Source organism: Oryctolagus cuniculus, chromosome 20, assembly GCF_964237555.1.
Source record: "Oryctolagus cuniculus chromosome 20, mOryCun1.1, whole genome shotgun sequence".
NCBI lineage: Eukaryota > Metazoa > Chordata > Mammalia > Lagomorpha > Leporidae > Oryctolagus > Oryctolagus cuniculus.
The window spans coordinates 18,583,735-18,608,236 of NC_091451.1; the positions used below are offsets into that span (position 1 = coordinate 18,583,735).

The window sequence follows — 24,502 nt, forward strand, 5'->3', positions numbered from 1 at the left end:
CTCTCCCATTCCCAGTCCCATTCTCCATTAAGATATATTTTCAATTAAATTTATACACAGAAGACCAACTTTATACTAAGTAAAGATTTCAACAATTTGTACACACACAAACAACTGTTTGAAAACAAGTTTTACAGTTAATTCTCACAAACAACTCATTGAGGACAGAAGTCCTACATGGAGAGTAAGTGCACAGTGACTTTGTTATTAATTTAACATTTAACCCTCTTAAGTATGACGTCATTGATCACCCAAGGTTCTTGGCATGAACTGCCAAGGTTATGGAAGCCTTTTGAATCCACATACTCCATTAGTATTTAGACAAGGCCATAAGTAAAGTGGAAGTTCTCCCCTCCCTTAAAAGAAAAGTGCATCCTTCTTTGATGGCCAATTCTTTCTGCGGGGGTCTCTCTCTCACAGAGATCCTTCACGTAGGATATTTTTTTACCACAATGTCTTGGCTTTCCATGCCTGAAGTGCTCTGACAGGCTTTTCAGCCAGACCAGTATGCCTTAAGGGCTGATTCTGAGATCAGAATGCTATTTAAAGCAATTGTCATTCTATGAGTCTGCTGTGTGAAATGCTCCCCATGTTGGAACATTCTCTGCTTTTTAATTCTATCTATTATTATTACCAGACACTTATCTTATTTATATGATCCCTTTAACACTTAATCCTATCTATATGATCACCTTAACACTTAATATGGTCAATATAACACTTAAAATGGTATTTTTACCACCTAGTTTAATGGGACTTGGGGTCTCATGGCAAGTTTTTAACTGTACCCTTAGATGTAAGTTTGTAGGAATGTATGCAGAACTATGCAGCTTTACAGTTACAAACTTCCTCCTCCCTCTTTTATCCCCATTCTTATTTTTACTTAGATCTATTTTAAATTGACTCTATACATGTATGATTAACTCTAAGTTAAGTAAAGAGTTCAACAAATAGTATGAAGAAAAAAATAACTGTTCCTCGACAGTCAAGACAAGGACTGTTCAAGTCATTGCTTTTCAAAATGTCAATTTCAGTTCTACAGATTTACTTTTAGGTGCTCTATTAGTTCTCACAGATCAGGGAGAACATAAGGTATTTGTCCCTTTAGGACTGGCTTATTTAAGTATGTTTTCCAGATTCATCCATTTTGTTGCAAATGACAGGATTTCTTTTTTTTTTTACTGCTGTGTAGTATTTCATAGTGTACATATCCCATAATATCCCATAATTTATCTAGTCTTCTGTTGATGAGCATTTAGGTTGATTCCATGTCTTAGCTATTGTGAATTGAGTTGCAAAAAACATGGGGGAGCAGATAACTCTTTTATTTAATGATTTCATTTCTCTTGGGTAAATTTCCAGGAGTGGGATGGCTGGGTCATATGGTAGGTCTATATTCAGATTTCTAAAGTATCTTCATACTGTCTTATGTAGTGGTTTTATCAGTTTACATTCCCACCAGCAGTGGATTAGGGTACATTTTTCCCCACATCCTCGCCAGCATTTGTTGTTTATTGATTTCTGTATGTGAGCCATTCTATCTGGGGTAAGATGAAACCTAATTGTGGTTTTGATTTGCATTTGCCTGACAGCTAATGATCCTGAATATTTTTTCATGTGTCTGTTGGCCATTTGGATTTCCTCTTTTGAAAATTGTCTGTTAGTGTCCTTTGCCCATTTCTTAACTGAATTGTTTGTTTTGCTGTTGTGGAGTTTCTTGATCTCTTTATATACTCTGGTTATTAATCCTTTATCAGTTGCATAGTTTGCAAATAATTTCTCCCATTCTGTCAGTAGCATCTTCACTTTCCTGAATGTTTCTTTTACAGTACAGAAGCTTCTCAATTTGATGGAATCCCATTTGTTAATTTTGGCTTTGATTGTCTGTGCGTCTGGGATCTTTCCAAGAATTCTTTGCCTGTGCCAACAACTTGCAGGGTTTCCCCAGTCTCTAATAATTTGATGGTATCAGATTTTAGATTTAGGTCTTTAATCCATTTTGAATGGATTTTTGTATAAGGTGTAAGGTAGGGGTCTTGCTTCATACTTCTGCATGTGGAAATCCAGTTTTCCCAGCACCGTTTGTTGAATAGACTGTCCTTGCTCCAGGAATTGATTTCAGCTCCTTAAGCAAATATAAGTTGGTTATAGATGCTTGGATTGACTTCTGGCATTTCTATTCTGTTCCATTGGTCTATCCATCTGGTTTTGGACCAGTACCAGGCTGTTTTGATTATAACTGCCTTGTAGTATGTCTTGAAATCTGGTATTGTGATGACTCCAACTTTGTTTTGATTGTATAACATTCCTTTAGCCATTTGAGGTTTCCTGTGTTTCCATATGAATTTCAGCATCATTTTTTTATATCTGAGAAGAATCTCTTTGGTATTTTTATTGGTATCGTATTGAATCTGTAAATTTCTTTCAAAAGAATGGACATTTTGATGATATTGATTCTACCAATCCATGAACATGGAGATTTTTCTATATTTTGTATCTTCTTCTGCTTCTTTCTTTGATGTTTTATAATTCTGATCATAGAGATCTTTGACATCCTTGGTTAAGTTTATTCCAAGGTATTTGATTTTTTTGGTAGCTATTGTGAATGTGATTGATTTTAGAAATTCTCAGGTGTTGCATTGTCTGTGTGTGGGGAGCAACTCGGACTAGACTAAGTTACTGGAATTAAGACTTATTCTATGCATCTGCTCTCCCACAATATGGCGCTGAGAAGGGAGAAACAGCTTCTACACAGATGCCTCCAGTTCAACCAATAGACTGTGGGACCTGCTCCTGATTGCAGGAGAGCAGCGTACTCAGCATGTGGGTAGCAGAGTTGGGATTGGTGGAAGAGGACTATAAAGGAGGAGAGAGACAACATGCACCGGGAACATCCATCTGAGGGAACACCTGTGCAGCCCCCGAGAGAGCCGGCCGGCGGTGTGCCACTCTCCTGCGGAAGTGGGGAAAGTGGCTAGGGGGAACCGCCCTTCCACAGAGGTGGAAGGGATGGTAGCCAACCCGGGAAGAACCAGCAGCAAACCCGGGGAGGGCCGAGCAGACAAAAGAACAGCGCAGGGTCCTGTGTCGTTCCTCCACGAAGAGGGGGAGCGACATCTGTGTATACAAAGGCTGTTGATTTTTGTGTATTGACTTTTTATCCTTCTACTTTATCATACTCTTTTATGAGTTCCAATAGTCTCTTGGTTGAGTCTTTTAGATCCCCTATATATAGAATCATGTCATTTGCAAATAGGGATAGTTTTATTTCCTCTTTCCCAATTGTATCCCTTTGATTTCATTTTCTTGCTCTGGCTTAAACTTCCAGGACTATATTGAATAGAAATTGTGGGAATGGGCATCCTTGTCTGGTACCGGATCTCAGTGGGAATGCTTCCAACTTTTCCCCATTCAATAGGACACTGGCTGTGGGTTTGTTTTAAATTGCTATGATTGGGTTGAGGAATGTTCCTTCTATACCCAATTTGCTTAGTGTTTTCATCATAAAAAGACATTGTATTTTATCAAATGCTTCCTCTGCATCTATTTAGATAATCATATGGTTTTTGTTCTTCAGTTTGATGTATCACATTGATTGATTTGTGAATATTGAACCATCCCTGCATACCAGGGATAAATCCCACTTGGTCCAGGTGAATGATCTGTCTGATGTGTTGTTAGATTTGATTGGCTAGAATTTTGTTGAGGATTTTTGCGTCTATGTTCATCAGGGAAACTGGTCTGTAGTTCTCCTTCTCTGTTGCATCTTTTTCAGGTTTAGGAATTAAGGTGATGTTGGCTTCATAGAAAGAATTTGGGAGGATTCCCTTCCTTTCAGTTGTTTTGAATAACTTGAGAAAAATTTATTTATTTATTTTTATTTTAAGATTTTTTTGATTTATTTATTTATTTATTTATTTGAAAGTCAGAGTTAAACAGAGAGAAAAGGAGAGGCAGAGAGAGAGAGAGAGAGAGAGAGAGAGAGAGAGAGAGAGAGAGGGAGGTCTTCCATCCGCTGGTTCACTCTCTAGTTAGCTGCAATGGCTAGAGTTGTGATGATTTGAAGCCAGGAGCTTCTTCCAGGTCTCTCACATGAGTTCAGGGACCCAAGGGCTTGGGCCATCTTCCACTGCTTTCCCAGGCCATAGCAGAGAGCTGGATCAGAAGTGGAGCAGCCAGGACTTGAACCAGCGCCCATATGGGATGCAGGTAAAGCCACTGCGTACAGTGCCAGCATCCAATATGGGCACAGGTTCAAGAATGTAGTGAGAGCTCTAGTTCTAAGACTGGGGACATGAGAGTCCCCTCCTTACCAGAAAGGAGCAGCTAGAGAAGATGGACCCTCCCTATTGCTGGACCAGTGATTCTTTGAGACATCCGGACTTCTGGAGGCAAGCCGGGCCGTCAGGAAGTGAGGCCGAGAAAACGCCATTCATCCTGACTGCACCAGCCGCAGGCATCCCCCCTCTTCCAGAGGATCCTGGGAGTCTCACTGAGCCAAGCACAAGCCTCTGCTGAACCTCCTGAAAAATTTTCCCGTAAAGGCCAGACAAACGCCTTTTTAAAAGCCACAGCTTATGAAATTGAGAACCACCAGAGAGTCCCAAAGCACTGGTCTCTGTATGTCACTGCCCACTCCACTGTCCTTCCCCCAACTTCCTGAGAAAGCCAAGTTTTACTCAATGTCTGCAGAGAAGAGCAGCCCCCTCTGGTCGCCGTGAGGGCCACTGTGCTGGGACAGGCTCTGGGTGTTCAAAGTCTCCACGGGCAGTGAGGCTTCATTCTGCCTGCTGCTCAGGATGCAATGGGATGAAGCTGGCACCCAAGACCAGGGCCACTCACTGAGAGCTTGTCCTCCCCCAGACACCACGAGGCACCTTAGGTGAAAATCTCACTTCCTGCATTGCAGGTTTCATGCTATTAACCGTCCAGCTACTCGTGCTTCAGGAAGGTGTTGGGAGAGGGGGCGGGCGGTCCAATGTCACACTCTCAGAGCTGAGATCCAGAGGATTCCCAGGCACGTGGTGACCCTTCCCGCCTGCTGGCACCTCCCCTCCCCACCCCTACCTGAGCAGGTGTGGTCGTGTCGTCCACGCCGTCATCCGGGAGTGAGCCACTTGACTTGCACCTGCCTCTCAGCTCTGCCCACTCGTATTTCAGCCCAGGAACCCGTCTGTTCACTGCTCTTCTCTCCCACTCCCTGTCCCTGCAGGTGAAGCCATACACCTGGGGAGCCTCATTGCGGCACAGGGCTACATCTTTCCCATCTCGGACCACGTGCTCACCATGAAGGACGACGGGACTTTTTATCGCTTCCAGGTAGGCCTGCAGGATGCTGCTTCCAAAGGACCTTTTCTTCCCATCGTGATCTGACTGCAGGTTAAAACCACCTGGAGCCACACGGGGAGCTTAGGGAGGCAACGTTCACTCCTTGCCAGCTCTGGGAAGACCAAGAGAACTTTTTTCTGTCGATGCATTGGTTGAGCCATTTAAAAACCAGCCAAGGGCCCTCGTGGAAATCCTGCTGTCGATGGTGCACTCTCTGCTCCTTTTCAGGCTGCTTTAACAGAATGCTGCAAACAGGGGAGCTTACTGACATCAGGCATGTAGTCCTTACAGTTCTGGAGGCAAGTCCAAGGCCAAAACTGGCAGGTCTTGATGCAGGTCTGAGGCTCTGCCTTTGGTTCATGGGCAGTGCCCTCTGTACCCTTGCTGAAGGAGCAGGAGGTCTCCCTCGGTCCTCAGAAATCAGGGTACTCATCCCCTTCGTCAGGGCTCCACCCCCAAGACCTAACCACCTGCCAAAGGCCCCGCCTCCCAATACCATCATCTCTGGATTTTAATTTCTACATGAATTTGAGGTGAGCATGTACATTCACATTCAGACCACAGCAGACACATTGCACTTATCTATTACGCAGAACAAATTTTGCAGGGTGTATATCAACCATTTCCTAGACAAGGAAGTTGGGAATCAGTGTGGCCCTTGGTAAGTCTAGGAGGCAGCCTGGACTAGGGGCCAGGTGAGCCTGGAAACACAGTCCTTGTTCTTCCCACTACATCTCGCTGCCTTCCTGGAGATGTTTCCGTCTGCCACCTCACCGTCTTCCCCGCCCATTTCACCTGGCATCTCCCAGATCCCAACCTACAGGCAGCCAGAGGAGAGGGTCGGGCTGGTGTCAAGCACTAAACCGTAGGGTTTGGGACCAGAAAGTCTTCAAGACAGGGCTCAAGGGAAAAATGGAACTCAGGCTGAAGTGCCCTGCGCCAGCCTGGCTTCAGCAGTTAGACTTCTGTTGTCTGCGATACAAAATTTCTTCTCTACAAAGTTTCTCATTTTCACATGTATGTTGCTGACCTGGGACTGTAGTTCTCAATACCTATAATAGTGTTGACCAGACTCAGCTGTGGCAAAGGACAGGTGAGAGCCGGGTGTGGCGTCAGCAAGGGCTGGGGACTGTCATCGGGGAGGGACCTCGCTGGGTGCAGGTGCCTGAGCCCTGACACCTTGTGCTGTTTTGCAGGCTCCTTACTTCTGGCCTTCGAACTGCTGGGAACCTGAAAACACTGACTATGGTGAGAACTGGAGCCAGGGCCCACGCTTCGGGTTACTCCTGAGCACGCAGACGCCAGGTGCTTCGTGTCTGGGTGACCACAGTACCTGAAAAGGGCTGGGGTACGGGCAGGGGTCTTCACTTTGCTCCGCCATTTCTCCTGTTCCTGACACATAATGAACTCCCCATTCCATTACATTAAAGAAGGACGGAGCATGCGGACAGATGTAGACAATTTGTAGAACACAAATTGTTTCCCCACACGGCTGTGGGGGTCACTGGGAGCTGCATTTGTTGGCACCGTCTAATCAGTGCCACGAGAGAGGCTCACCTATCGCTTAGCCCAGAAAAAAAAAAAAACTGAATTCAAAATGCAAAGTTGCATTTCTACTGAATGAATATCATTTTCACAGCATCATAAGGTCCAAGAATTTTAAGTCAAACCACTCCACGTCAGGGACTTCTTATTTGGTGATCTTACATTTTTAACACGACAGATGCACCTGACGTAAGCAAGTTGGGGAATGAGAGCTGACTCAGGCCAGCGCACAATACACTGGCGTGAGCACGAGTGTGAATGTAGCAGAAAGCGGGCTACTGGCTTCCGGGTTCCGGAATATCACAGGCTGCCATCAGTGACCTTTTCAGACCTAATGGAGAAGGCAGGTTAAGGCAGCTAGTCATTGGCTAGAAGTCTCTTAGTACAGTCAAGCTGTCCAGCACGAGGCTCAGCTGGCCCTGACTTTCCTCTTGGTGGTTCTCTTGCTGATTCTTGCCACTCATCCACTCTTCTGGGGCCATTTCACTTGGCACCGCTGAAGGAGGGTGGCAGTGAAGAGTAGAGATGGGGAAAGGAGGTGATGAGGCCGTGTTTGGGAAGAATGCCAACGGCCCAGAGGTCTTCCCTGGCTGGGGGGGGGGGGGGGGGCCTGTCTGTCCACTGCTCCTGTGCATCACCTCCAGACAGACGCTAGAGCTAGCAGCAGCGTGTGCAGGGGAGTAGGACGTGGCTGCTGCCAGTAGAGAGTCTTCAGCCTAGAGCAGGGACATTGCAGTGCAGCGTGAGGAAGCTCCCTGGTTGAAGATGTGTCCGTGCATTCTGGAACCCAGAGCCGGGCCTTCAGAGACTGGTGGGAGGCCACCAGGCAGACAGAGGGACTGGGAGAAGACCTCCAGGCGGAGGGTGCACATGCAGAGGTGGTGGTCTCAGAATGCCTGAGTGAGCAAGAAGAGCTTGGTGAGACACGCAGAGACCGGGCCGCGGAGAACCTTCTTTGCCACCATAAGGAGGCCAGGCTTACGCCTGAGGCCACTGAGGATTCAATGCAGTGCTTTTAGGCACGTGGTCGTATTTGTGATGATCCCGCGGAGTGGACAGCGTTCAGGGTGGGCAGAGTGAGGAGGAGGAGGAGTTGTCGGGATTGGGAGAGAGAAGAGAGGATCCTCATCTGACCCTGACTGGCGGTCGGGTGTCACGACATCCACTAGAAAGCACCTTCTCCCGGGGCTGGCTGGCCGTGTGGGTGGGCAGATGGACAGATGGACAAATGGACGGATGGATGGATGGGAGGTGGGTTGAGTTTATGATTCCACTGCTGGCTTTGTACATATTATACTTTCTCTTCTTCTCTCAGCCATCTATCTCTGTAAGAGGACAATGCAGAATAAAGCAAGACTGGAATTGGCAGATTACGAAGCAGTAAGTCGGATCATTCTGCAGACTTTGTATGGGAAAGAGTACAATCGTATCTCTCTCTGTTTCCCCTTTTCTCCCCCTGTAGTCCCTGTCAGACCCAGGAAGGGGACTCTTTCCCATTCGCCTCCTTTGCTTGCAGCTCCTCTTCACAAATGCAAACATTTGTCTCTTTCTGTGAGTGCCTCTCAGAGCCCAACCATAAAAAAGTAAACAATCAGCTTCTTAAAGGACTTGAACCGTTGTTCCACCACAGAGGACAGAAAGATGGCGAACAAGCATGGAAACACATTCAGCAGCGTTAGCCATTTGGGAAGTGCTGATCAAATCCAGGGTGAGCTACCACCGCACACCTGCTGCAGTGGCTGACATGACAGTCCTGGAAGTCCCAGCGGGCGATGAGGGTGTAGAGCACCTGCTCCCTCCCTGTGTTGTGGGTGGGAGTGCAAAATGGCACGTCTACTCTGGAAAAGGATCTGGCAGTGTCCTGCGAAGTTAGACCTACAGTCAACGTAAAACCGAGCAATGCCATTCCGGTATACCCTAGGGAAATCATAACTCAGGTTCACTCAGAAAACCTGTACACTAATGCTTGTACTGCTTTGTGGTCATGGAAACCATCCAATTCACGTAAACAGGTGTGTGATTAAACTACAGTTTAATGGAGTTCTATGCTGCAGTAAAAAGGAATGGGCTGTTGATACATGCAACCACTTGGATCAGCATTGAAGACACCAGGTTGAACGAAATAAACCAGTCTCCAGCCGGCCATTCCACTGAGCTGACATTCTGGATTAGGCAAAACCATCATGCTGGAAAACAAACCATTGATTACCAGGGGTATGGGTGGGAATAGTATGGTGCTACAGAGCTAGCAGGAGGGAGTTTTGGAGAGTCATAGAACTGCTTTGTATCCTGATGTGGTTGTGGTCAGATGCATCCATACGTGTGTTGAAACTCACACAGTTGTACCAAAAAGGGAGGAGAAGTCAAACTTACAGTATGACATCTGTTAAGATTGCAGCTTTATACCCACTCCCCTGTACTTGGTAGTAGCGACAGGATCTGAGGGCAAATCTCAACCCAGAAAGGAAGACCGGATGTGGTCACAAGATGTGTCCATCCCCCCAGCTCTCTCAGCCTCTCCTCCTCCACCTTCCTTCCCAAGGGGTAACTCCTTTGCAAAAGTGAGAGCCCACTTCCATGGGACAGAGCCCAGAAAACAAAACACAGAGAGCCTGAAGACTCACAGAGCTTTTAAACCTATTTTTAAATTTTGGTTGCAGAATCTTGCTCCCAAAGTGAACTCTGGAAGGGTCCCCAAGAATCTGGGAAACTGAGTAGACTTTCGCATACCGCCCTCTGCCCCCTCCCCAGGAGCCCTCCAGGCAGGTACTGCTGGGAGGAAGGGCACCGTTAAGGGTGGCAGAGAATCCGCCCTCGGATAGCCTGGCATTCACAGCACCTTCAGACCCACGTGCATCCCAGTGCCTCTGCCACTTTTGCTGCCTGGGTCTCTCAAAACAGGCCTTGCCTTTCCTGCTTCCTGTGCCCAAGCCTACCCAGCCAACCAGACCACGGCTGCGCTCTCCTCAGCCCACAGGTAAATGCCTGTGCTGTTGGAGACAGAGACCTGCGTGGAGCCCTCCTCCCTCTTTGATCCCTTGCACTCCACAAATGGGAGGAAAGCAGACCAGCACGCATTGCAGGAGACTGTCCAGAGCCTCGGACCTGGCCAATGTGCGAGGACCAGATCCTCTGTCAGAAGACTGGGCTCTTCCAGAGCTGCCCTGGCCTGGCTGCTCTGTGGCTCTGAGCGTCCTGAGAGCCCAGCCCTGCTCCTCTGTCTGCCTTGCTGTCCCAGAGTCCCTGTTTCAGAAGATGTGGTTTTACTGTTTGTGCACCCAGAGCAAAGAGCGTTGATGTCACCTGCCCTCCACGAAGCACGTGACTCTCCATCCTGCGTTTCTCTTCCCCACATTTTCCACGTTTTAAAAGAGGTCCTGCATAGACATCAGACAGCTTCAACTCCTGATGTGTGGTTTTTGTTTGTTTTTGTTTTTCGTTTTTTGGGATTTTTTGGCTTTCTCTTCTACAACCTTAAGATTACAGCCTTCAGGCTGAAGTTCTGCATAAAAATGCTTAGAAATTAAAAAGGTGATATTTCCAAAATGTAATTACTTAAAATTTTTTTCTGATGGTGATATATTCTCTTTGTAAGGTAATAGAAATTTAAACTGCAAAGAAAGGAAAGAGAAGAGCCTGGATGTTTGAAACTATAGGTATGAGGGTACTTCAAAAAAGTTGAGGAAAAATGGAATGGAAAGATACATTTATTTTGTTACAAACATTTTTTGAACTCTGTGCATGATTTTTTTCATAATATATGTTTTCCAGGAGAGGTTTTTGATGACCCCCTCACATGTATGTAGTGTTTTCTCCACATGCATTTGATCCTATACAAAAATCCTAGGCTCATCCCATAAACATTATGGTCCTTATGGTGTTGGCTGCTTCTTTCCCCAGTCATCAAATGTAGGTATCTTGGAAATCTCTCCGTAATAATCGTCTCCACTGTCATTTTTGATGGCTGCCTCGTCTTCTGTGCTGCGACAGTCAGTTGACATTGGCTTCCTGTGAGCAGTGGGAGGGGCCAGGCGACGGTGTTCTGGGACTCACGCACCATGCCTCGGCCATAACTGTGGTTTCAGGTTGGAGCGCCTGTTGTATTAATAGCTCACACTTAGTGTTGGCATAAACTCTGAAAATACATAGTGTAAGGAGAGCGGCTCCAACCCTGCATCATCAGAATTAGGGGCTCATTAGGGGACCTGGCAGCCTCCCCTCCTCACTGTCCCAGGTTCTTCCAGGTGACTCTCAGACTTCTCCCCTTTGCTTCTGCAAACCACCCTCAGTCACTTCTTCCTTTCTGTTTCGGGGTTTTGCTTTCATGAACATCACAAACATGGACACTCCCTTTGGGCCACTCCTGATTCTCGGCTCTGTAAAGCACCAATGCCAAGTCCTCCTGCAGCCTTCTCCGCTCCCTGCGAGCTCCAGCTGTGGCGTTGGCTCTCGGAGCTGCCCAACAGATTGCATGTCCTTGGCAAGACCTCTCCTGTAGCCACAAAGCATTCTATTTCCAGTGGTCTTTGTAGCAAGTTCTGTGCGGGCTGTATTCTTCTCAAACATCCAGGTGAGGAATGAGGTGAACCCTACAGGCTCCACACGTAATGGGTGTGCAGAGGAACACGAATAGTTGGGCATTGTACAGCAGAGTCAGGTGCAAAGTCAGATGGGCTCATGTTCAATGGACAAGGGGAGGGCCTGCTCTTGGGAGCAATCAGACTACTGCATTGCAATAAGCCTAGGTGTCGATGTGGTCGTGTGTGATGATGAATGCCTTCTTGTTGATCTCCCTTTCTCACTAGGAAAACTTAGCAAGACTCCAGAGAGCCTTCGCCAGGAAGTGGGAATTCATCTTCATGCAAGCAGAAGCACAAGTCAAGTAGGTCAACTTCATAGAGCCCCTCCGAGAGACAGAGGCAGACTCTCTGGGCCTTGGTGTGCTGTGAGACCAGGATTGCCAAAGTGAGGCTCCGGGCTGGCATTGGCCTCTGCTACCTTGCAGCACGGTGCCTAAATGGAAACTGAGGTCGGGATGGATGAGTTCCAACTTTAGAACCAGCGCTGCCCTGAAAGCATTTCAAACACCTATGCTTCAGCAGCCCAGGTGGGAGACGCGGGTCCTCCTAAATGTGGAACTCTGGTTCCAGAAGGGGTGCGAGGTGCTTCTCTTTCTCCAGCAGACTTCCAGGTCTTCCTCTGTGCTCGGCATCTCGAGAACCTCAGACCACCTCTACCTGCAGGGCTGGGGATTTGGTCTTCATGGGACAGCTTGTTGGAGTTTGAAGGACAAGCAGCCCTCCTCCCATTCTCCCCCACAGGGAGGAGTTTAGAAGCAATTACAAAATGACACACATAAATCATATATTTGGAGTCTAAAATATCAGATTATTACTTTCAATAGAAGCTAGAAACTATGTTATAGGGCAGGCCTCGGCTGTGTGGCCACAGATCTGAATGATACTGTGCTTCTGGGGCAGAGGAGGGTGTCTGGAGACCTCCTCCAGCCGAGCAGAGCCACCCCCTGCACCTCGACTGCACACAGAGGACAGGTAGCCTTGGGGACAGGATGTCCTGAGGGCCGGCCTGGGCCTTCTCAATTTCTTCTTTCAAATCTGCCAGGAAGTTGAGTCATTCTTCCTCCCCCAGAGGAAAGGGGATGAAAGGAAGGAAAAGAGGAGTAGGGTCCTCCCGCTTTGTCCCTCCTGCACACACAGTAGAGATTCCTGCGTTTCCTGGGAACCATGGAGTAAACATCTCCAAGCCCACACACGTGCTTGTCAGATTCATTCAGTTCCAGGAAACGGGATTGCTGGGCTCAGGACTCCTCTGTGCTTTCTAGAAGCACAGCCTGCTTTCGCCAGTCCAGGGGCTGCTATTGGTCTCCCCACAACACACACACACGCTGCAGTTTCTGTCTTCCACAGCCCCTGATGGCGGCCACCTGCTGACTCCCCTGGTGCTCCCAGCAGCACCCGAGGGAAGTGGGCACCAGCACTGGGCTCTGAGCTGCAGCAGGAGGTGTGTGAGGAAGTGGCGAGGGGGAGGGTGTGAACACGGGTGGGAAGGAGGTTGGGGTTCAGTTGGACCGAGGGGCAGTTGTGCCCGTGGACTCCAAAGCCACTGGGAAACAAGAGGAGCACCGACTTGTCTTCTGGAATCAGACAGCGTCAGCTCTAGACAGAGGGAAATTGTCACTTGGTCCGTGGGTGGTATTTCTCCATTAACTTTTTTGATTAACTCTGAGAGTGCAGTGTAAGTGCAGGCCATCTGAGTACACAGTAATTGCCACGAAAATCACGGCGTGATTATGGGTTTATCTCGGTCCAGCCGACTACGCTCTTCCCAGGAGAGATAAGATCCAGAAGTTACATAGCAGTTAATCCGAGTTGCTTCTTACTTAGATAACGTGAGGTAGGACATGCGTTCAGAGCAACAACCAAAAAACCCTCTTCCCAGCGCTGCTGAGGGCGCAGAAAGAACTTTGTCACCTGTAATTTCCCTCCTGCCACTTGTGCCTCCCCCTGCCGAGGCCAGCAGTGTTTGTCTCCTGGGTCTTGAGACATGCCTGGGCCATTACTCCGCCTTTAGGAAGCCAAGGGGGTTTAAGTGACTTTTAAGACACAATGGCGGGGCTGGCGCCGCGGCTCACTAGGCTAATCCTCCACCTTGCGGCGCCGGCACACCGGGTTCTAGTCCCGGTCGGGGCGCCGGATTCTGTCCCGGTTGCCCCTCTTCCAGGACAGCTCTCTGCTGTGGCCAGGGAATGCAGTGGAGGATGGCCCAAGTGCTTGGGCCCTGCACCCCATGGGAGACCAGGATAAGTACCTGGCTCCTGCCATCAGATCAGCGCGATGCACCGGCCGCAGCGGCCATTAGAGGGTGAACCAAAGGCAAAAGGAAGACCTTTCTCTCTGTCTCTCTCTCTCTCACTGTCCACTCTGCCTGTCAAAAAAAAAAAAAAAAAAGACACAATGGCAGCATTCAGAAAACGTTCCACCGACTCCCAATCTAAAGCCAACTTCTATCTGGCCGTGGGATGCCGGCACGCGGGTGGTGACAGTCTTTCCTACACTTTTCAGTGCAGCGTCCATCCCATGGGCTGAGAATGTGTCAGTGGAAAATTCCCTTCTCGATAATCCCAGCCTTCACACTTCCCGGGGACGGCTCCGGATATGTTGATAGCGATCCGTGATCTAGCCAGAAACAAGTTCTCTCCCTGGGCGTCAAGTGCTGGGGCTTCCCGGTGGGACTTGTGCACGCATGTTTCCAAGCTCTGCAGAGAGCAGGGACCACAGTGGTGCCCGTAGCTTGTGTGCAGCTTAGCTCTGAGAAATGGGAGCAGGGATGGGGGAGCGAGGGTCGGGGCGAGGAGCGTATGAGAAACTCTGCGTCCTCTCCACTCTTTCAGGATTGACCGGAAAAAGGACAAGACAGAAAGGAAAATTTTGGATAGTCAAGAACGGGCCTTCTGGGATGTCCACAGGCCGGTGGTAAGACAGCACTCCTTGCTTCTCTAGGCTTACGGGGTGGTTTTTAGTTTTTGGTTTTTGGCTTTTGGTTTTTGTTTGTTTTTGCTTTTTGCTCACTGTGTTTTCAGTTTACACAGGTTGATGGAGAGGGTGGTGTTTCTGAACATACAAATGTACACTGTCTAGTGACCAAAGCAGAGTGCTGAGACTACCTGGCAGCTCAGCCAAGTATCAGCTTCCTCTAGTGAGACCATGCAAAGTGCTTTCCGGTTATTTTGGCGTAGATAATGCAATGTTGTTCACTCAGAGGTTCTGCTGGTGGGTTTCAATTTTCCCTTTGCCCTCTTGCAAGAAGAGGCTGCCTTTAACCACCAGGTGTCTCCTTCTCAAGAAAATCCTCAGGCTTCGTGGGCTGCGTCTTTCCGTTCACTCACGTGGCCTCAGCGGGTTTCTGGACTGCATGTCACCTGTTAAAAACGTGAAGCAAAGAACTGGGACGGAGACGCTGTGGGGTTTGGGAGCCCTGGAGTTTACGTTCCCAAAATGCACTTTCCACTCCGGCTCTCATTCACCCTAGATCATGAAATACTCAATTCTTACTCAGATGCAGTTGGTTCTGGCTGTTCGTGGCAGCTCTGTTAAGTCTGAACGCTGAGTTCCTGAGTACTGACGCTGTGCATGGAGGGAAGCTGGGGGCTATGAGCCTCCGGTCACAACATTTCTGACAACCCATCAATATATAACCTTGTTCAGTGTATGTTTCTATGTAGAGACACCTCATGAAATACACAAATGGGCTTCAAAAAGTCCGTGGAAATATTTTGAAGAAACTGCATGAATTTCAAAAATGTTTGTACCAAAATAAACTTGCCTTTTAATTCCTTGTTTCTCCAAGGAAACTTTAAAACAAAGAAACAAACGAAAAACTGCTTTGCTTATTTGAGAGAAAGAGAGGGAGAGAACTCTCCATCTACTTGGTCACTTTCCCAAGGCTCCTCACGGCCAGGACTGAGCCCAGCAGAAGCCCCGAGCTGGGAATCAACCCAGATCTCCTGCGTGGGAGGAGGACACGCAAGTGCTTGGGCATCACCAGCCGGCTCCCAGCTCTGCAGCAGCAGGAAGCTGGAGCCGGGAGCCAGAGGCAGGTGTTGAACCCTGGTGCCCTGCTGGGGACCGTGGGCATGTTAGTGGCTCAACGTCCACTGCTCGCAGACTTTCTCACGTGCTATTAGGTCATCAGTGCTGCACTCCCCAGCAGTCACGCAGAGCTCCTACCAGAATGAAGCCTTCGCAGCCTGCGTTTGCTCTGTACAGCAGCTGCACGTAGGGCCAGCACTTCAGCCCTGCTCTTGGGGGCCGTTGTAAACAGTAGGTTCACCAACAGAAGGCACAGAAGTGCAGAGAGCATGGCAGGCAACCAGGCCTACCTAGACTGCTTTGCAGCATGCAGCCTGCAACAAGAAGACCAAGCCTTGTGCAACCTCAGCTGGGAGCGCAGACAGGGGGGCCGCCCCGTGCAGGTGCTCAGTGGAGCACCACTGAGTACCGATGTGCGAGTCACAAACACATTTTTGCAACTGAACAGATTCGCAAGTACAAAATCTATAAAGAGGCTCCACTGTATTTCTAATTTCACATGATTTAAATCTTGCATCTCATGAAATGAAATTAAAGAAACTATTTTAGCCTTCCTAAAAACTGATTAAAAGTAAAGGCAAAAAAAAAAAAAAAAAAAGAATAGTTCCTCTGACATCAGGGTCTTTTCAGATATTTGTATATGTGAAATAGCAAAGGCTGTGGCCAAAGCAGTCTTGCCACTTGAGTAAGTTTGCTGTTAACTGTGCAGTCCAGGGCTGGCACTGTGGCACAGCAGGTTAAGTTGCCACCTGCTGTGCCCACATCCCATATGAGCACCAGTTGAAGTCCCAGCTGTTCTGCTTCTGGTCCAGCTCCCTGCCACCCATCTGGGAGACCCAGATAGAGTTCAGGCTCCTGGCTTTGGCCTGGCCCAACCGTGGCTGTTGTGGCCATTTGGGGAATGAACCAATGGATAGAAGATCTCTCTCTCCTTCCTCTCCCTTTTCTCCCTCCCTCCCTCCCTCCCTTTCTCTCTCTCTCTCTCTCTCTCTCTCTCTCTCTCTCTCAACTTTCAAATAAATAAAGCTTTAAAAAAAAACCTATGCACTCTGCCCTGTACGTATCATCCTTAGATATTATCAGGTAAGTTTTTATATTCTATAGCAGAACTCCATGTTGGAACACATACATGGTGGCAAACTGGGCCAGAGCCTGCTTTGTCTGTAATGAACAAGATAAAGGTGGATTCTGGTGGTGTTGCAGAGCCGAGCTGGAAGAGTAATTTTCCCACAGTAATTCGTGTGATTCTTCTCCTCAGCCAGGCTGTGTGAACACAACAGAAATGGATATCAGGAAATGTCGACGTCTGAAGAACCCGCAGAAGGTTAAAAAGGTTTGTGAGTTAACCTGGATAAGGAGCTCTTCCTGGGAACAGCCCTTTCATTTCTGGTGCTGTTCAAACAGTAATACTGTTCGTTCCACTGCCGTATTTTGTCTTTGGAAACCATTCCATTTATCGTACAAACATTGACAGAGCGGCTGGGGTGTGCTTGGCATAGTGCATGCTGTTGAGATGCAGCTGGGAGCTCTTCCCTGAGCCTATCAGGAATGAAACAAGCCCACAGGCTGCAGGGCCATAAATGCTACATGAAAGGTAGCATTGGGCTGGCGCCGCGACTCACTAGGCTAATCCTCTGCCTGTGGCGCTGGCACACCGGGTTCTAGTCCCGGTCGGGGCACTGGATTCTGTCCCGGTTGCCCCTCTTCCAGGCCAGCTCTCTGCTGTGGCCAGGGAGTGCAGTGGAGGATGGCCCAAGTCCTTGGGCCCTGCACCCCATGGGAGACCAGGAGAAGCACCTGGCTCCTGCCATCGGATCAGCGCGGCGCACCGGCCGCAGCACGCCAGCCTCGTGTGGTCATTGGAGGGTGAACCAAAGGCAAAAGGAAGACTTTTCTCTCTGTCTCTCTCTCTCACTGTCCACTCTGCCTGTCAAAAAAAAAAAGGTAGCATTGGATGGTTCAGCAGCAGCCACCACGGGCAGCTGAGCCTGCTGGGGTCTTCCCAAGGGCTTCCTGGAAGTAGGTTCATGTATGCAGAAGCCTAAGTGGCTGCTGGTCCTAGGGAGGGGGCAGGGAGAGAAGAAAACTAAAGGAGCAAAAGCTGGGGAAGGCACAGATGAAGTCTTAGGGGCAAGTGGCTGCCTTTCAGTTGGAAGAGGTTGTCCATACTCAGATTGCCATCTCGCCCCATGGTCACATGTGCTCCCTCAACTGAAAGGGTACTGGCCACAGCATACCCGTGAATACCACCTCCAGACCTCATCCCTACATCCCCACCCTCACCACAGCACCAAGGACGCACTGTGGGAGAACATGGCTGTCCTCCATGATGTTACCAAAGGCTAAGATGGGTCCCCAAACACCCCTGTTTCTTACAATGACCAGTCTCCTCTTTCTCCCTCTCCCATAGTTGCATACACTTATGCACACACATGCACTCACACACAGGTGCACTTCAGGAAGTTCATGGAGGGTGGGCGTTTGTGCCTCCGTGGCTTGCGCCTCTGCTTGGGATACCCGCATCGCAGATTAGAGTGCCTAGTTTGCGCCCTGCCTGCTCTGCACTTCCCACCCAGCTTTGTGCTAATGCTCTTGGAACAGCCAATGATGACCCAAGTACTTGAGTTCCTGCCACCCATGTGGGAGACATGGATGGAGTTCCTGACTCCTGGTTTCGGTCTGGCCCAGCCCAGGATTTTGCAAGCATTTGGGGAATGAACCTATGGATGGATGATATCTCTGTGTGTCTGTCTCCCTGGCTTTCTGTCACTCTGCCTTTCAACTAAACAAATACATCATTTCTTTAAAGAGTCCATAGTAAAACAGAATTTAAAAATAAGTTTATTTTGGTGCAAAAAGCTTTGAAATCTATGCAAATGCATCAGGTCTTCAAAAAAATCCATGAAAGTTCATGATATAAAAAAGCTAGACATGGATTTCCAAAAATCCACCAAAATAAGCTTACTTTTTACTTCCACTTTCTGAAGTATTCAAGCATGAGAGAGACATGAAATATATGTATTGCGTGTCTGTAAGCTCCTTAAATCTGCTTACACATTTAGTTCTTTGCTGAGATAGCGATAGTCCCTGTGTGACACTTTATTAATATTGAAGCATCTTTATTTAGTCTCTAAGGCCCCTTATCCTAATATTCCAGAATTTCATGAAGTCATATCCACATAATCAAAGCATTTCCTGATTTTATAGATTTTTAGCTACACATCACACACCCTTGGGGGACTTGTTCTTTTCTTAAAGCAAAGACGGTCCAGGAAGTCAGAAATCGCTTTAAAAGTCGCCACACCCGTGGACAGGTGGCGCCACTGAGGACAGAAAGGGGAACCTGAGCCCCTGCCCTTTGGATTTCCGCCCGATGGGCGTGTCCTCTGCTGAGCAACCGGAAATCTGGACGGGCCCTTCTGTGGCTAATGTGCGGCAGCTGTTCTTGGACGCTGTTTTGCCTTAGACTCATGCAGGGCATGTGAGAAAAGTGGGATTTCCCCAACCCACCTGCAAGACTATGGGGCTTAGCAGTGTGCAGGTGCCCCTGGTGATTCTCTGCAGGTGGTCTATGGGGCACATTTGGAGCAACACTGACAAAGGAGGGCTCTTCACTGCATCGGTGGAAAACGTGCATAAAGAAAAGACTATGCATGGACGTCAAGGTCTTTTGCACCAAAAGAAACTCATCTTTGAACTCCATTTATCCGCCAACTTCTTGAAGTGTCGTCATACAAGGATACCATTTTCAGCTTAGGAAAAGAAAAATTGTTTTAAAAACTTTTCCTCATTTATTTATTTGAGAGGTAGAGAGAAAGAAATAGAGGCAGCCCTCAAATACCGTTTCACTCCCCGAATGCCTGCCATAGCTAAGCTGGAGCCAGGAATGGGCACTTAACCCAGGTCCCCCGTGGGAGTGGGGAAGCCCAGTTACTTGAGCCATCAGCTGCCACCTGCCGGGGTCTGCATTGGCAGGAAGCTGGGACTGGCAGCCAGAGGTGGGAATGGAACCCAGGGACTCCACGATGGGACACGAGTGTGTTAACAGCAAGGCTACACGTCCAGCCCGAGGACCGATTTTCTGACAGCCATAACCCAAAGATGGGATGAGAGGGCTTGGGAGGCAGGGGTCCAGCTGCTGGAGAAATTCCCCCAAAGATGAGTCTCTTTCCATGTGTAGTTACAGAGGGTGATGACCGGGGTGACTGCCCGGCCGGCTGTCCCCTCAGCCCCCTCTACCTCTTGAGCGCGGGCACGGATAATTCTCTGTTTTCGCTTCTTCTCCAGTCAGTGTACGGTGTGACGGAAGAGTCCCAGTCCCAGAGCCCCGTGCACATACCCAGCCAGCCAATCAGGAAGACTACGAAAGATGACATCCGGAAACAGGTGAGTGAATTCACGGCTGCACTCCCCAGAGGAGACGTGGCCGGTTTAAGGAAAACAAGAAAACCCTCACAATGGGGTGGGTGGGCTGGGTGGGCTCTGAGTTCCTGGAAGCCACAGTAGAACCCCGCCGGGGGCCACTGAGCCTGTGAGTGCTGTGTACGAACTGCTCGTGGAGGCTGGGAGGGAGATGTCTCTACACTTCGCCCAGCAGTTTCTGGAGAAAGACAACACGAGCTATTCCAGGGCCTCGGGTTTCCCCATAGGTGGGTTCCCACTGACTCCTGTGTGCTCATGGCACAGAATTCCTAAACATTTAAGGCACGTCTGGAGGATTGCTGTGATTCACAGGGGACCTTGAAGGAGAGAGGGAGCCCCCTACTCCCAAAGCCATTGCAGTTTTATTTGGTTGGGTGTTGGGATCTTTCTTGATGAGCGCTGCAAATCAACAGACAATGGCTCACTGCCCCTGTCTGCTGTGGGGTCTGCTGCTAATGGGGCAGCATCAGGGCCTACTGGCATCTGAGAGGTGGGAAAATCCAAAGGGCTAAACGTCTGGGCACCTGCCTTCCTGAGTTTGCTATTGAGTGGGGAAAAGGACACACGGATAAAAATCACCGTGGGATGATTCCAGCTGAGAATACGAGGCACGTGGTGTGATGTCCCCGTGAGCTGTGGGCTGAGGGGAAGTTCCCAGGCCTCAGTTGAGAACCGTTATTCTTCAGTACTTGCATTTCCCGTGTTCTTTGTAAAATAGATACTGCTGTTGGGTTTTGGCAATCAAGACTTAAATTGTAACACGGTGCAGGAGACGCTGTGACTCAGGTGCAGGTGCAGAGTATAAATCTTAAGTGTGGCAAGAATTTCCCAAAGGGCAAATTGGCTGCTGGTGCGCACAGCGGAAGGGTTGGCAGAGGCCGAGCCCGAGGGGGTTGGGCTCTTGGTGGAAATATGGAATGTGGGTTCAAAGGAAGAAGGGAGTGATGGAATTCTTCCTGGACCCTAACAGCCCCTTTCCCTCTCCCCCCAGATCACATTTTTGAACGCACAGATCGACAGGCATTGTTTGAAAATGTCCAAGGTGGCTGAGAGGTAGGTTTCCACTCGGTATTACTGTTTTCTTCCTGTTGAACAAGGGTGAGATGCTACCGGGCTTTGGTGAACCAGTGAGTCCAACTGCAAGGGTCAGACTGGAGCTGCTCCTCTCATGGATGTGAAAAAGCCCCAAGGCTCCACGGAAGTAGACCTAGCCCCTGTGAGCCAAGGCAAGAGAAGTCCTGCTGCACCTAGAGAGGGGACCGCAGGACCCTGTCACTCAAAGAATGTCCTTTGCCTGCAGCCTCTTGGTGAATTCAGATGGAGTTGCTCCCTTTCAGCTATAAAGCGCCCCAATTCCCTTTACAGGGAGAGAGAGGAGCTGTGTGTGTGCATTGAGGTGCTGAGCGGGTACGCAGGAGGGGTCTGGATGAGCAGCTGCTGATGGAGCGCTGAACTGCACCGAATCAACTGTAAAGGAAATATTCGGCCCCTCCAGCCGGGCTTCCCCGAGCGTTCCGCCCACAGTCTGCTCAGAGCCGGCTCCACTCTGTTAACTCGTGGGAGATTCGATTTTATCAAGGAAATGGTCTGCTTTTGAGCTCTCTGGCATGGGGGAGACCTCACCTGGGGAGTCTGTATGGAATAAATCTCATCAGGCTGCCCAGAACTGAACATTTGTTCGTCCATATGTTGCTGCTAATGCGATGACCAATTTCTGAGGGAATCAAAGGCTTAAGTCGGTCTTAATATTTATTGGATGTCAGATGACCTGAGTCCTTAAAGCCCAGCTCGTCCGGGGGCCTGGCTGTGTGATCCACCCCGAATCTTGTCCCTGCTGGTCCCTGGATTGATCCACATCTCCCTTCTAGATCAGATCATCACAAATGGAAACTAAGAAAATCCCAGCTCCAAATCATAGTCTGAGCTGACACTCTGCCTGCAGGCTATCTAGAGATGTCCCCGGACAGGAGCTCATGTGTTTGGTGGCGTTGTTTACCTGTTACCCCGGCTCACAACAGGGCTTTGTTAACGCTCTGGACCAGATGATTGCTTGTTGTGTTGATAGTGTTCTGCGTATTATAAGAGATTTAGCAGCGCCCCGATCTCTACCCACCAGTCGGTCACCAGTCCCCTCCCCTGCACTGTGGCAACCAAAGTGTCTCCAGACGTTGCCAGTGTCGAGGGGTCAAGAGGGGAAAAGCGCCCCCATGAGAATCACTGCCCTTCCTCGTTTCCCTCTGCCCATGTGCCGGGAGATTGCCCGTGGCAGGAGCTCCACTCTTAGATCCCGATTGTTCTGGAATCACAGCGTCCACTAAGTGCAGGCTGCAGAGCCGCCTCCTTCACACTCAAAATGGGGGGCCTCTGGCCGCAGCGCCGGGCTCCAGAGATGCGTTGCAGGGTTCCCTGGGGCAGTCTGCCACAGCTGTGAGTGCACGTGAGATAGCTCAGCTGGGACCTCCACTCCCCGGGCCCAGCGCTGTGGCCATCGCGGGACTCCTTTCCCTGTGAAGTGGGGACGAGAGTGGCTGTCCCCGTGCCCACTGACAGTTGCTGCACTTCAGGGTGGCACTAGGGGACTTCAAAAAGTTCATGGAAATTGCAGTTAAAGGGTAAGTTTATTTTGGTGCAAAAACATTGTGAAATCCATGCATGGTGTTTTCATTGTACGTATTTTCCACAAGCTTTTTGGAAGACTCCTGGTGGGCATGGATTTCAGCAATGTTTTGCTCTGACATAAATTTATCTTTTAATTCAATTTCCAGAAACTTTTTGAAGGACCCTCGTCCATGGGAGCACTTTTCCTTGGGTGCAATACCTAAGATCTAGTGGTGGTTCTTCTTTTTTTTTTTTTTTTTTAAGATTTATTTTATTTGAAAGGCAGAGTGACAGAAAGAGAGGCAGAAACAGAGATATCTCTTCCATCTGGTTCACTCCCCAAAATGACCACAGTGGCTGGGGCTGGGCAAGTCCAATCTAGGGGCCTGGAACTCCACCCAGGTCTCCCATATGGGTGGCAGGGGCCCAAGCACTTGGGATTTGCCTGCTTTTCCAGGAACATTAGGCGGGAGCTGGATCAGAAATGGAGCAGCGGGACTTGAACCAGCACTTGTACGGGAGGTTTGCATTGCAGGCGGTAGCTTAACCTGCTGTGCCACAGCGCCAGCCCCAGATCCACTGGTTCTGGGCACAGTGATCCAGGCAAGGAAGGGAAGTGCCAACAGGAATTGCTGCGCCTCAGACACAGGGATGCTGACTCTCGGATCCAGGTAGATCCGGGGAACCTGCCTCCTGGGTAACCTGCACGGGGCCGGGCTGATCGCTGAGGTTGGGGTACAGTTATTGCCTGCTCCTGACAGCTCCTATCAGAAATGACACCCAGCTTCATCCTGTCTTTGGAGTGTGGAGAAGGAGCCTGACAGTAGCAAGAGGAGGGCAGACGGTGTGCAGGTGTGCAGGTGTGCAGGTGCGCTGAGGCGGGTCAGGGAGAAAGCCCAGGAGGGCCGGGGAGCCTGGCACGTCCTATTGTTTGTTTGTTTACTACATGCCGGGGAGGGACCCAGCTGCTCCCCCTAATTATGCTCCACAGCCTGTTCTCCTGGAAGGGATTACCCCAGCCCCCCGCCCCCCACCCCCACTAGAGGCTTTCAGGAATCTCCCCACCCAGCAGGGCTCAGATTTTATTCCCAACAGCAATACCTGGCCCCTTTTCAGTGTGACACAAGGGTCTCTCATCAGAGCCCCAGATAGGGAGGAGGAGGGAACTGAGACGAGTGTTAGCGGGAGATAAAGCAGCCTGGAGCCTGGCCTGTGGCTGGCTGTGCTGGTGCTGGGGCCAGGGAGGTGGCGCTGGCAGCTGGCCAGGGGGTGAAAGCCGAGCTCCCTCAGGTGGGCACACACATCCCCAGCCCGGATCTAGTTTCCTGGGCCTGCTGCAGGTGATAAGTGGTAATGAGTCAGATCACAGCCCCCTGAGGAAAAGTCCCCATCCTTTTCCACTTAGTTCTCCTGCGAGTTGACAGTTAAGGGAGTGGCAGGAGGGCTGGTGACAGCGAAGGTGGGTTCTGGGAAGGGACGAGTCAGGGTGCCGGGCCCAGCAGGGAGTGATCCGGAAGCTTTGCACCTGGAAGAGGCTGGACAAACGGAGTCCAGGGAGGGTCTGGAGCCAACCGCGGGGAGGTTGAAACCTGCCTCTACTGTCCCCTCCCCCCTGTTTTCTAACTGACAAAGTGAGTCGCCTCCTCTGCCAATGCCTGTTTCCACTTGAACTTGTTCCACACAGAACTTGACCTGCAGGGTCAGTGAGACAATGCACGGCAAGACACACGATGGATGTGAGCGCTGTAATTTTCAGTGAGGTGCAGGGAACAGAATTTGGGTGCACGAGATAAAGTGCTGGGAGGAACAGAGGAAAGACAGGCCAAGGTGGGGCGGGTGGCCCCAAAGATGGCAATTCTGTGTCGAGGCCCTTTTCCACCCCTCTCTTCTCAGTCTCCTACCCCAGGAGCCCTGCAGGCTGCCCTGTGGTCTCCCCCCATCTGCCTCAATCAGCCGTGTGAATCTCGTGCCATTGGGAAGAGAGAGATCATATGATGAGG

At 49.6% G+C, this 24,502-nt stretch overlaps 1 protein-coding gene across 7 annotated transcripts in view; it reads left to right on the forward strand.

The window, feature by feature from the left end:
- The window catches only part of RGS6 (regulator of G protein signaling 6), a 612,852-nt gene that overhangs the window by 526,688 nt on the left and 61,662 nt on the right, over positions 1 to 24,502 (forward strand). For all 7 annotated transcript variants that reach the window (XM_051826035.2, XM_008272115.4, XM_008272116.4 and 4 more), the window contains exons 5-12: positions 5,213 to 5,319; positions 6,525 to 6,576; positions 8,189 to 8,253; positions 11,679 to 11,755; positions 14,285 to 14,366; positions 16,741 to 16,815; positions 19,770 to 19,868; positions 20,896 to 20,957. In XM_051826035.2, the coding sequence (XP_051681995.1) occupies positions 5,213 to 5,319; positions 6,525 to 6,576; positions 8,189 to 8,253; positions 11,679 to 11,755; positions 14,285 to 14,366; positions 16,741 to 16,815; positions 19,770 to 19,868; positions 20,896 to 20,957 (619 nt within the window). The remainder of the gene's footprint in view (positions 1 to 5,212; positions 5,320 to 6,524; positions 6,577 to 8,188; positions 8,254 to 11,678; positions 11,756 to 14,284; positions 14,367 to 16,740; positions 16,816 to 19,769; positions 19,869 to 20,895; positions 20,958 to 24,502) is intronic.